The sequence below is a fragment of the Oncorhynchus mykiss genome, chromosome 9 (assembly GCF_013265735.2).
Source record: "Oncorhynchus mykiss isolate Arlee chromosome 9, USDA_OmykA_1.1, whole genome shotgun sequence".
Lineage (NCBI taxonomy): Eukaryota > Metazoa > Chordata > Actinopteri > Salmoniformes > Salmonidae > Oncorhynchus > Oncorhynchus mykiss.
Window position 1 is genome coordinate 51,333,470 of NC_048573.1, and position 13,854 is coordinate 51,347,323.

General features: G+C 43.7%; 1 protein-coding gene across 11 annotated transcripts in view; it reads right to left on the reverse strand.

Annotated features, from left to right (window-relative positions):
* Positions 1–1,004: 1,004 nt before the first annotated feature.
* The window catches only part of casz1 (castor zinc finger 1), a 262,670-nt gene continuing 249,820 nt past the window's right edge, over positions 1,005–13,854 (reverse strand). For 8 of the 11 annotated variants that reach the window (XM_036988257.1, XM_036988256.1, XM_021616105.2 and 5 more), the window contains 7 exons: positions 12,651–12,974; positions 11,903–12,110; positions 10,774–10,945; positions 8,897–9,045; positions 8,002–8,233; positions 6,832–7,149; positions 1,005–5,996 (listed from right to left, as the gene is read on the reverse strand). In XM_036988257.1, the coding sequence (XP_036844152.1) occupies positions 4,699–5,996; positions 6,832–7,149; positions 8,002–8,233; positions 8,897–9,045; positions 10,774–10,945; positions 11,903–12,110; positions 12,651–12,974 (2,701 nt within the window). In that variant the 3' untranslated portion in view covers positions 1,005–4,698. The remainder of the gene's footprint in view (positions 5,997–6,831; positions 7,150–8,001; positions 8,234–8,896; positions 9,046–10,773; positions 10,946–11,902; positions 12,111–12,650; positions 12,975–13,854) is intronic. The other 3 variants (XM_036988253.1, XM_036988260.1, XM_036988261.1) reach the window with 3 other exon arrangements.

Below are 13,854 nucleotides of genomic sequence, written 5' to 3' on the forward strand. Positions count from 1 at the left end.
ACGTCCCAAATGGCACCCTATTCCCTATAAAGTGCACTACTGTTGACCAGGGCCCAAAGTAGTGCACTATATAGGGAATAGGGTGCATTTGGAATGCACACCAAGCCTTTTTTACCCCATGACCAGAGGTACTCGAAAATAACCCCATACACGTGCCAAAATAGATAAATGAACGCAAAGGGCAGTGGATTAAAAGAGAAGCAACAAGAAGATAGGGTGGGTGGAGAAAGAAAATGAGCCGCTCCTTTCACAATGTAATCTCTCTTGTTCGTAAATGGTTTGTCCGACTTATATAGAATGTGTATGGTGCAGCTAGTGTTCCATCATACATGGGGCTACATGATATGATCAGTGGCAAGTGCAATATTTCTTAGATGGGACATTTTTCTCAGAGCATTTGCAGTAGTTCCTTTACAGCCATTACTGCTGAACTCAGGACAACCAGACAGTAAGACCAGGGCAATCAAATATCAATAAATCTTTCGGTAGTGGCCGTCCTCTTCGGACTTGGCTGTACAAAGATGTATCTTCATCCATGGCTGTAGAGACAAGGCCACCTGCTTTTCCTCTGCCCCGCCCCCCCCCCCCCCCCCCCCCCCCCTCCCCGCCTGCCTGCCTCCCTCACATTGTGAACTTAATAAAAGCTGCCATTAAGGAGCGCTTCATCTGTTTGGGGCCTAATCTGCCTCACAGCCATCATGTGACCACATATGCACTGCACACCTGTCGTGTGCGTTCCCAGGGCCGATCGTCTCTTCACTGCTGCTGTCCCCTTGCACAAACTGTTCTTGGCACATCAACCTGGGACAAGCTGAGGCAAAGACACACACACGTACATGCACTCACATGCACGCACGCACACACGTGTATACATGCATGTGCTCCACTCACATTGGCCCAAACATGTCATGCAATCAAGCGTTGTAGCCTATAAGTCATCATTAAATAACGTTTCATGTTCTTACTGGACTGTTAAAAGACAACATTGAAACAGGCCATAGATCTATTTTTGTTCAATACATCTTTATTTTATTGAGTGAAAAGCTCAACCCTTGCATAAGACATGCAGAAAGAAAAAAAACGAATATAGCACATTGAAGGACTAAACAGCACTAAATCAAAGTGGTAAATATGCAGTGAGGAACACCAGTGCAGAGGGCAGCAAATTCAAGTAATTTAAAATACTTTTCCATTAACTTCACTGTCTACTTTTCATACAAAACGTCTGATTTGTCTCCCTGTGTGGTTGTGAAATAAAACCAAAAAGAAAATGAGCTAGAGATGGCTTTTAGTCCTGGAGTGCAAAATATTTGACAACTTTTCTCTATTTGTCTGCCACCAAGCCGCTTTTTGAGTACATTATTACGCAACAGAGAAAAGACATCTCATTTAGTTTTTCTTTCTGTTTTCATGTCATCTTTTTCCCCGTTAATTAAAACGGTAAAGCAATCTGTCGTTTCAGCAGCAGTCTATGTAGGATTTGGAGGTTGTTTCCGTCTGGTTTTTGTGTAATATAATTTTCATGTTTATTTTTTTCCTTCTCGTAGATTATATACAGGATGCCAGCTGGCTGACAGATGGTGATGCCTTTACCCGTTTTTTATTTAAAGAAACATCACAAGGAAGAGGAGGAGGAGAGACGGCAACAGCTGTAGGCTGAGGGAGGACAGACACCACCAGAGCGGCGCGCTGGTCATTGTGTGTCACTGAACGAGAGGAAGGGACCTAACAGCACAAAGCTCACAAAGAAAAAAAACACCAGAAACTAAAAGTGTACTCCTTTCGTGAAGAGACACAGAGACCCATCTTGTTGGCACCAGCAAATTTCTCCTTTCATCCCCAGACTATTCCCATTTCAAACTCTGAATTGTATTGGTTCTGATTGGTTAATCTCTGACCAGAGGCGAGCCCTCATTGGGCGGCCTGACAACAAATATTGTTGATTCTCTGCTATCTGCAACGATGCAGATGTTTCACTTGAATGTCTACTGGGACAAACTTTTACTTCAATGTCTACTGGGACAAAAGCATTTGGAAGAATAGAACGAGGAAAGGTCACGTGAAGCGAGGCTTTGTAGCTCTAAGCGACCAGAGCAGTTCCACAGGTCTCTCTGCTATTAGCGGTCTCTATCCGGGGGGAGAGAGACTAGCCAGACACTAAGTATTATCACAGAACGAGAGACCAGTTCTCTGCCCTCATGACTTGCTCTCCCCATGAGGTTTTGATAGTGTCAGTATTCTGGGACTTCCCCCACAACACATGACCCCAGACGTCATCGGGCTACAGCACTACTAAGCAGAACATATGTATCGTTATAATAATTATGGTTTCTTTATTTTCAACTTTTTACAAATCCTGCTATTTTACACACACACAGGCACACACATAAACTGTATTCAAGTGCACAATATCTTCCAGCCCAATAGCTATTCCCAAAATGTTGTCAGAAAAACTCAAATAAATAAAAAGTGATGCACTGCCTTGCATTTGAGTCCGTGAGAGAGGCATGTATGCCCACAGCAAAGTAAAATGTTAAAGAAAATATCAAATTAAGGAAAAACTACAAGCACACACAAAAATGACAAACAGAAAAATGAATAAAACAAAGTGTTAAATAAACCAGAAACATCCATTAGTAGGTCTAAATCAGTGTTTTTTTTTTTTGTATTAGCTTTGAAAATGTCAAGGTAAAAAACGGAATCCCCTTACTGCCTTCAGTGCTACAGTATGGCAAGGGTCCTAACAATGTTTACTGACTTCCTCTAGAAATCTAAGGGGGGGAGAAAAATTATATTTAAAAAAAAGGTCACACACACACAAGCAAACTATAGTGGGGTTATTTCAATGTTTGACTTTTTATTATCCATTTCTCCTTTAATTGTTTTATTTTTAAAGGAAGCTGTTCATCAAAGAGCATTTTGTTCATATATAGTCTTTTTACAGAAGAAAATACTGTACAACCTTTTTTTCTTCTCTAAACAATATTTTGTGGATAACAATCTACACACATAATTCCCTATATTATGATTATTTTTTCCAAAGCCATATTCAAGAAATAATTCATCATAACAATTTTCACCCCCCCAGTAAACCTGAAGATAGGTTAGACTAACGTGTTTTGTGTGATAATTTAGTACTACAGTATCTGAGCATTGTCATGTTTTTAATAATTAATTGAAATCACAGTTCTTCTTATTAGTGTCGTTATTAGGCCACCATAACTCGGGCATGCCCATTTCATATTTAAATCCTCCAATCACAGAAGCAAATAAAATCAGTCCTTACTTTAAATAAAACACAGAACAACAGTTCTTTGTCACACTTAACAACTATTTGTGCATCAAAGCAAAGTGAACTAAAACGACATCTTAAAGCAAATTCCCTGTTAAAAGATGCATGCCATATTTTTTCTGAAGATAAATCTAAAAAAGTGCTAGAACACCCTAAAAATGTCTCATTGCAAGGTCACATAAATATTAAATAAAACCGTTACAATAGGCGCTAAACCACAGCCATAGTAAATGGAAAACAAAATGTCCAACATTGACACATTTTGCTTTCTGTCTGTACATTTCAAACAAACACTCCCTGACGCTACCTCTGTCATTCCTCATTGCATCTGAGTGACTCATCTTTTCCTCTGGTCAGTTCATTCAGACCCCCAGCTAGTTAGTCATGATGGTTCCTCGCCTAGTTCTAAATCAATATTCCGAGCCGTCTGATTTTACTATGCAAGTATAACGCAATCGTAATGCAATGATGCATATGGTAACAAAAATATGTTTGAATATCTATCATCGTTTATATAAAAGTGCACTATCCAAATGCAAACTTAATAGGTTCCTCGACAGGGGGTAAGGGTTACAATTGCAAGTCCACAAGCTTGATTTTGGTGAGAATTTAACATAATTTCCCAGGTAGCTGCATACACAGAGCAATGCTCGCTCAGAGATCTATGCCCATCTGCAGTTGAGACTGAGGACACAGTCACTGGTCACTTCTATTTGAAAATGTACATTGAGAACGAAAAAGAACCTTGCAAAGGATGAAGAGAGAAGGGGACAAGCCAAAACACTAATGCAGACCCCTGCACTTAATGTAGTAATAATAATAATAATAGTAATAATAATAATATGAATACAGAAATAGGATCAAATGTTCAAACACATTCTGCTTCAGAACTTTTCCTCAATGTAATTTAACAGTGATGTCTTTCCCTTTCATTGTTAACAAGGGTCCTGCAGCTCATGTAAAGACTGCACCAGTAATTTCCTTTGTATATAAAAGTTCACACACACTTACGTATATAGTTATATATAGAGATTTTTTTTTCTTATCGTTTTTTTCCACGCACAAAAAAGGTTCAAAATAAAAGTAAAATAAATTAAAAGTCAAACATGCACGCACACAAAAAGACTGCTGTGTAGTAAAATGTTTACATTGCTGCCCCACGTGTAAAACAGGGCCTAATTGGTTTGTTTCTCTGTTCATTTTTTTATGCATAATTTAATTTCTATTGTTGGTCATCTTGTAAACATCATCATAAATCATTTTGGGCCATAATTTCTTGTTGTTGTTGTTGTTGTTGTCGTCTTCTTGTTGTCATCTGCAGTGTCTCTAACCTTGATAAATGAGGCCACTTTAATTTGTTTGTTCATAGTATACAGGATACTTCTTCTTCAGTGTCAGAGTATCTTTCATGGGTCGGCCTCTTGCTTTTCCAGTTGGGAAGTGTCAGTGTGGTTTAAGGAAGCGTCAAAACTCTCGTCATTGTCCTTGTTGTCGCCATCGGGCTGTGGCATCGAATCTTCGTACGAGTCAGTGTTCAGATCCTCCTCCGCCTCATCCTCATCCTCCTCATCTTCCTCTGCATTGGCCTCTTCCTCGGGTGACTGGTCATCTTCGGGGTCGCCCGATGTTCCCGTGGTGTCATCCTGAGGAGCGGGCAAGCCCAGCGGTGGCATGGGGTTGGGCCCGGCAGCCATGGTCAGGCTCGGGTCATGGTGATGCTGCATCTTTTTGCTCAGGTCCAACGAGTCATTGAGGCCCAGGCCAGCGGCGTTCTTCAGGAAGAACAGGGAGCTGCTGGTGTCGGTGCCCAGGTTGAGGGAGCTGTCCAGACTGACCAAGGAGGTTGGATAGGGGTGGTTGTAGTCAGATGCCACGCTGGCTGGGGGGTAGAGCATGGAGGGGGCATGGTTGTTGTTGTTATGGTGGTGATGGTGGTGGTGGGAGAGTCCTGGGAGGCCACCGGGCGAGGCTGGAAGAAGGCCCATGGAGGCGTGGGGCATTGCGGACACTCCTCCCGTCATGTGGTGCGCCCCCTCCTGACGGGGAGACACCGACGGCAGCTCGCCGCGCTCCTGCTTCTCATGCTTGCGCTTGTGGGAGTCCATCTGGGACATACCGACTACAGTGTGCTTGCACTCGGGGTAGGTGCAGTGAAAGTGTGAGCACTTGAGCTTGTATTTGCAGTCGACAACCTCGCAGTCAGCGCTGGAGCTGAACTGGCAGAAGCCAGCGGCGCTGATCACATCTTGCTTGCCATGGTGTTTGCGGTGGGCAGTCACCTTGGTGCTGTCCGTGCAACGGAAGCTGCAGCGCAGGCAGTGGAAGTGGGTGCTGTTGCCGGAGAACTGGCAGTCGGAGAAGTTGCAGCTGAGCGATGACTTGAAACGCTTGAAGTCGTCCAGGACCAGGTTGTCCACGCGGTCGTGGTGCTGCGCATGCTTGTACATGTGCGTGCGGCCGCAGAACTTGTAGCCGCAGTTCTCGCGGGTGCAGTGGTAGTGGGTCACCTTCAGAGAGAACTGGCAGCCGGAGTCCTTGCAGTCCTCGTACAGATCATAACGGCGGAAGCCCTCCAGCATCATGCCCTCGTCCAGCATTTTGCGAGCAGAAGCCGTCTTACGCCGCTTGCCGAAGGGGGACATGTCCTCGATGATCCAGAAGCGTTTCTTGGCGCCGGTGGCCGTAGGGATGGAGATGGTGTTGCCTACAGAGAGGGGAAAGAACATTAGGACTCCACAACTGATCGACTTTTAGTGGTACAGCACACTAAACAAGCTGGGCCAAGGGGAGATCTTCCTTTGTGGAATTTCTGAGAGGCTGTCCTACATTCCCAATTGTATATTGTTTTGTCTTTACAAATTATTGAAGGAGAAGAAGGGAAGGGGGGGGTTAAATGATAGATTGACTTTGCTGCTAATCGGTACTTGACATTTTTACTGGGTGTCTACAGCCTCCAAACAGTGGCAGAGATGTGGATCTTGGCGGCCCCTCTTATCTGCCTTTGGTTTACGAGGGGTAGCCTACCTTGCCGAGTCCCCTGGAGTCACTGCTAATGATGTGATCCCTGTTCGGCTCGACAGGAAGCAGGGGCCTCGATAAAAGTGGGGGCACGATTAAAATAAGAGGCGGCTGATGCGCTGCCCATTAATGGAAGCTAAACAAGGCCACGGCTTTGGACTACAGGTGCTGAATTTACAGTGCTGTTTCCACAGCCTTGTAAATACCAAAGGGGGACACTGTGCATAACCTGTGTGTAATGGAGACGTAAGACCAAGCTCCATGAGAATAAGGGAATGGCTCAAATGGAAAATAAAGACGTTTCTATGTCTCATCTAGACCGTATATCCTGACTTTTTCAGGCTAACTTACAGATGTTTTCCCAAATGTTCACTTTTTCACAGTTTTCCCAAATAATGTTTGTATGGTGACCCACAATTTTGAGAAGTCATACTGGATCAAACAAGTACACACTGAAGTAGACTACATCTACACCAATTGACACTGACAGCTACAATGTTGGTTTGCGTCGGGATAAGTACCTGCAGCATCCTGCACTATAGGGACGTCATTTTTAACCGGAGACGGAGTGGCAATGATGGGGCTGAAAGCTGGTGTGTTGGTTGGCATGACAACACTCCGAGTGGCTCCGAGAGAGGCGCTGAGCAGAGAGTATGACAGACAGGATGGAGAGACGAGATATGGGAGCGAGGGAAGAGGAGGTCGGAGGAGGGCAGGAGGGAAAGATGGAGCCTGAGACTGAAGTCCAGGCTGAGGAGGAGGTGGTGGAGGAGGTGCGTTTTGGGGAGCGCTAGTGTCAGCGGGGGTAGAGGGAGCAGTAGTGACCGGGCAGCCTGGTCCTGGAAAGACAGGATGACCAGGAAGTGTAGAAAGACAGGAAGGGAAACAGACAGACGGGTAGACGCAAACACACACAGACCCATTCAAACACACAGGGATGGAAGGGAAAAAGGGAAAAGATAAGAGAATGATACAAAATGAAGCCGAATCAAGAAAGCAAACACCAGCCAAAGCAACAATGATGAAAATGGTGGATAACATTTGACACAAAATAATGGAAATGTGAAACTCATTTGATGAAGGCAAGATCAGATTTTGAAAAGCAGAGAATCTGAGAAGTTTGTTGCCACAGGGATAGCTTTTAGGTAAAAGGTAAATGTAGTCTACTATCAAACTTACATTGCCATAAGTTATTACTGTAAATGAATAATAGAAAATAAATGGCCTCCGAATAAGAGAACAGTTACTTTATGGATTTTTATTGGTTTCCCACTCTTCCTATTGTTAGATTTTTTTGTTTGTTGTAAAAATGGAATCCACTACGAAATCAGGAAATTATGATTTTGATGAGATATGGACATGAATTGACATGGCTGTGTCCTGTGAGTTCTAATGGTACTGTAAATGACGCTGGATTTACAATACAAAAACACTACTTCATTCTAACTTCATAACCAAGTTTTACTTGCTTCTTTAATAGAACTTGATAGACAATTTACTTTTCACTGAAATTAAACAATATCGCCATCATTTCACTAAGCAACACCGTCCATAAATCCATTGTTTTTCTTGTTATCAACTCTACAGTATGCATTTGTATGCAAGTTGCTATAGCCACAATGTTAATACTCACTCCTCAACCAGTCTGGCTAACCCTAGCTTCTATATCCTGCCCCCGCTCCTCAACTCACCTGCTGGGGAGCTTTCATTGCCCACGGGGGTGCTGCTGCAACTGCGGTCCTGATTGGAGGACTCAGAGGAAAGGCACAGGGGGCTGCCCCCGCCCATGTAGTCCATGTAGTCATCCGTCTCATCCATCATGCTGGAGAACCCATGGGTCATCCCCGGGTGGCTGCCCATGAGGCCTGAGCCCATGCCCGACAAGTGCTGCATGTCATCGGCCCTCTGGCCATGGGACACCACCTATAGAGGACCACACAGGGGGGAATACATATTGTAGGGAATGTTCCTCATATAGGATTCTTCTTTTTTAAACATTAGATTTATTGACATATTTAAATGTAGGGATTCCCCATTTATGTAAGATATTCTCTCATAGGGCACCAACTGTCAGGCATACGTATACTGGCACTACATCACCATAGAGTACTGATATAACAATGACATTGCTGGCGGTGGTTTGCATATTGCAAGTATGTAAAAACACAGTTCTTTAGAGACACTTTCAGTGGAAAAAATGTACCTCCATGATACTTTTTTTGAGAACGACAGCATATTAGCGGCAAATCCCATAGATACACTGTAACATGAAGGTTAAAACAAATAAAACATGCACAGTGTCACCAAAGGTGTTCATTACTCATTATCCATGCATCTGACTCAGGAATCAGGAAGCACAATGGAAAATTATAAAACCCAAAACCTTATGACATGATCTGCCACAGTCACATTTTTCAGTGAAAGGGTGTGTGAGGAACTGCGTGTTTTTGCATACTTTCAATATGCAAACTATCACCGGCAATGGTTCTATGGAAACTCCCCACATATTTGTCTTAATAATTGCACTGTTCAGAACATTATGTGGCGCGCGCACACACACACACACAGACACACACTTTTCGTTACCTGGGATGGAACCCTGTCAAAGTTCTTTCCCAGCATTCTCCTCATGTGTTTGCGGGAGTGCGAGGTCATCTGGTGCTTGAGCAGGAAGGAGAACTGGCAGCTCTCGCGGATGCAGTGGAAGTGACTGTTCACCTGGTTGTACTTGCAGCCTGCAAAGAGACAATGATACGGTTTCTATCACAAGGTGAAGAAATCAACTTTTTTTTTTTTTTTTTTACATATGACGTTTTCACAGAGTTTAACTCAATGCTACGTGAGAAATGTGATGTTTTCACATATGAATTTGGTATTGCCTGGCACATTTCAGAGATTCGCCCAAACTACAATTCAAAGCAACTGTAAATGTCAGTTATTGTATAATGTGAAGTGTAAGTGTCCATTTAAAGATGTCCTCTAACTATCTCTGAAAACCTGGTAAAATCCTGTCTTTAAGAAGCTCTACTTTGGTTTAGATTCAGCATCATGACATAGCAGGGACAAAAACAACCGTATATGTAGGAGGCATATTAGATTAGATGACTCCAGTGTCACACTGAGCCAGTCTAGGCTGCCGTGGACTAAACCTGTGGAGCTCTTTTATTACAGTGACATCCTTTATTCAATTAGGAATTTACATAAATACATTATCCTATGCAGTGTAGGCCAATAATGCACACACCCCTGCAAACCAAAGTAAATATACAATTATTCCCATATTAAATTCATTTTTCAAAATCGAGCCATTGTTGTCTTTTCATTTTTTGTGCCATGGCACTGTTGTGTTGTTGTTGGATTCTTCCTCTTTTATTCTTTTCCTCACTTTTAGGGAGCCATTTTAGAATTGCTTCATGATTTCAAATGAAACGTCGGCTCCTCCAAATATCATTATATAAAAGCAGGCAGAAATAATTGAAAGAGCAAAATGCTGGGCAGGTGCTAGCATGTCAGTAACCATGGGACCAGGTGCACGAAACAATAGCTTTTGTACACAGTAACACTGCACATATACTTTAACCATGCAAAGTTGAGTCAATAACTGTAGCCACTGACATTCAGGGCCTTTATGAGACCCTTCCAGGTAACTTAATCGGCCGTGTTCAGTTGAATGTTGCTGCCATGGATACCACCAAACCCATAAATGTTTTATAACTTGAGTGCTTGCTTTAGTGATCCCTTTTACCTTTTCAAAACAAAACAATACAACGGGGCTGATCAGGATAGAGGACAGGAATTCCTTTTTTGTCTTTTTCATTTGTGTTCAGAAGAACTTTTTAGAACAGCCAGAAATAAGACATGACTTTTAAAATAATTTGGGAATGATGATGAGGGGAGACTGAGAAAAGTACACAGCAAACACAAACAAGTATGTAATCGCTCATTTCTGACAATAAAAAAGAAAGAAAACAACCTGAGTGGGTTTGTCCCTTATAAATATATACATATGCATTCAAGTCTAGTATAACATATAGCCAAACATTTAAGTTATATGAGAAAGAAAGCAACAAATATAGATGTTACAGTGCCGACAATGTAATCACTAGGAAAATAAGGTTTCACATTCATAGTGCCTATGCAAAACATTCCATAAAAAGTTGAGTACGAGCCAGACTTGTTTTATGCCATGTGAATTGCTCTGTGATAGCGTGACAATGTGTTTGCCAGGATTGGGAGCAGCTCTCTCTGTGACAGTTGAGGCGTATAGAGAGAATATCTGCTCGGAGCGTCCACAGAAAATCAATGTGGAAACATCACTACATCTCTCTTGATTTCACACCCTTAACCCTTACATCTCTCACTGGCCTAGCAGTGAGAATGAGAAAGAGAAAGAGGGAGTGAGAGAGTGAGAGTGAGAGACAAAGAGACAGAGAAAAAGAGACTAGTTTAAATTGAAATTTTACCTAGCCTGCCACACTCCTCTCTCTTGGTGAAGTATTTGAAGCCATTGGCGGCGCGTCTCTCTGCCTTCTCATGCTTCTTGACATGCCAGGGAAGCTTGGTGGTGATGTTGGTGACAAAGTAGCAGCCGGATCGCAGACAGTGGTAATGGCCCCTCATTCTGAACTCACAGTGCTGGAGGAAGGAAGGCAGAGAGACAGAGGGGCGGTCATCCTAATGTAAGACTGGGAAACAGGCTAGAACAATGACTTTAAACCAAAGTTGCTGCAGATTGACTTGACTTGTGGATACAAACTCCAGAACAAAATGTTGCGAGATAAGCTTGCTGAATTCCCAACCAGTTTCTGTTCTGATGTCTGATCAACGAATCTTCTGTTTTCCTATTTGTATTTATTTATAGTTACTGCAGGTCCTACAATAAACAGATTTTGGGGTGCTGCTGATTGCTCAAATGGACATCTATTTTACTCTACTCTACCAACAATTCACACCTTGACACCAACTACCCTCTTGTACATTTGGAAGGATCGGTCTATCAAATACTCTCTAACCCACCCCTCCCTTTTTAAAACCTGTCTCCACACCACTATCTGTTTCTGGCCTGTGTCCCCCATAGGAGCCAGGCTATATAGGATTATCTCAGTTCAGGTGGGTAGGGGGAGGGAGGGGAGGAGGTGGATATGGGGGGGGGGCTAAGTGAGAGGATGATTTTAGACACATTATTAATGAAATAAAATACAAAAAATCCTCCAAATATTGGCTCACGAGAGGCAGGCAGGAGCCTCCATTAAGGGGTTTAATTTGAGAAACATTTGCCAAATTTTGCCCTATTCAAGACAGCCTTGTTTATTGTGCGGCTGACAATGATTTATTAGGTAATATCAGCTAAATTGGCCTTTTCTGAGGGGAGAATGCGGCAGTCAAAATGACATCATTGACATATAAACAGACATTACGGGGTGAGTCGACTGTCGTCTCCCAGCAGACAGAAGACAGACGAGGAGCGGTTCTGAAAGACTGGAGTTAAATCACCTCAAATACAGGTCTAATAGATTGTATACTTCATGGTTAGAAAACTTGATGATATGACAGTCATTTGCTGGTGCTTGGAGAGGGAAGGTGGGGACCTACCTGGTTGGGACATAGACACTGGAGGGAGAAGTAGGAGAACTGGTCTCGAACGTTGACCAGGTGGTTGTTAGGATTGATGTGGTCCAAGCAGTGGGATTCGGCCTTCCCCGAGGTCTTGCAGACGTACTTGCAGTTCCCGAAGAGACAGTGGAAGTGGACCTTGTTGGAGTACTTACAGTCAGTGGCCAGGCAAGGGTCACTGTATGAACAAAAAACATAAAAGAAAGGGGGGTATGTTCAATACCTTTTTCTAAACAGAAATAGGACAGGGATTCTGTACTGCGGTCATGGAGGGATGAAATGCTTCTGGTTTTCATTCTGTCCGTCTAATCAGGGACCTGGGACGCCAGGGGAGTGGACTCTCTGACCAATCAATTTTATCATTATTAGTTATACCAGATGAATGAACTACCAGGTAGATAGGAACACCAGCCGTACTTTGGCACTCGAGGGCTGGTAATTGAATAGCCCTGGAATACAGGATCTCCAATGTCCAAGAATATCAAAATCCACACATCTATAACATTTCATTTAAAGTATATTGCCATGAGAGGTCATGACAACCTACATTCCTTAAACCTACGATTCTTAAAACATTCTTTCATTTTATAATTGTATTTTTTGTGTAGCCTAATGACAATACAACTTGTCATGTCAGTGGTCAGTGATTTTGCCTGAACGTGTTCAATTAAGGTGCTCAAGTCAAAGTGTTTCATGCGTGTTATTTGCAAGTCTCACGGTCCCTTACTTGTCCTGGAACTGCAGGAAGCCCGGTTTGACCTGTGGCTTGGCGTTCTCCAGAGAGGTGGTGGCCAGCGGCGAATTGGCAGGCAGGTTAGGCATGGAGGCATTGAGCTGTGGGATGCTGCCCGTCAGCTGCTTCCATGCCAGCAGTGAGGGGGAGGAGCCATAGCCGCCGCCTGACGAGGATGACATGTTGGCCACGTCCATGGCGGGGTTGTTAGCCATGGAGACAGGGGCGGTGGACTGGTGGGATGCTCCGTCGCCGCAGTCCTTGACTTTGTTGAAGTGAGGCTCTGATTTCACCTTCAGCGTGGCTCGTAGGTGGAAGCTGAACAGATGGACATGGTGGGGACACACTAAGTCAGATCTTTCATTCAGTCATCGACTCAAATTATCGGCTTAACATTTGTATAAAGCTTTCTAAGCAAAATTGCTTTTACACAATTTACTGTAATAAACAACCAATGATCATCATGATAAAATATATTTGCCTCATTATTAAATATACAGTATGCTTCTTTTATTGTATCAACATGGGTTGGGTTGACCGTTGAGATGCATGAGACGCTACGGTCACAAGACGGAGACCTCCTAATTGTCCCTAGAATTTCTAAGCAAACAGCTGGAGGCAGGGCTTTCTCCTATAGAGCTCAATTTTTATGGAATGGTCTGCCTACCCATGTGAGAGACGCAGACTCGGTCTCAACCTTTAAGTCTTTACTGAAGACTCATCTCTTCAGTGGGTCATATGATTGAGTGTAGTCTGGCCCAGGAGTGTGAAGGTGAACGGAAAGGCTCTGGAGCAACGAACCGCCCTTGCTGTCTCTGCCTGGCCGGTTCCCCTCTTTCCACTGGGATTCTCTGCCTCTAACCCTATTAGAGGGGGCTAAGTCACTGGCTTACTGGTGCTCTTTCATGCCGTCCCTAGGAGGGGTGCGTCACTTGAGTGGGTTGAGTCACTGATGTGATCTTCCTGTCTGGGTTGGCGCCCCCCCTTGGGTTGTGCCATGGCGGAGATCTTTGTGGGCTATACTCGGCCTTGTCTCAGGATGGTAAGTTGGTGGTTGAAGATATCCCTCTAGTGGTGTGGGGGCTGTGCTTTGGCAAAGTGGGTGGGGTTATATCCTTCCTGTTTGGCCCTGTCCGGGGGTATCATCGGATGGGGCCACAGTGTCTCCTGACCCCTCCTGTCACAGCCTCCAGTATTT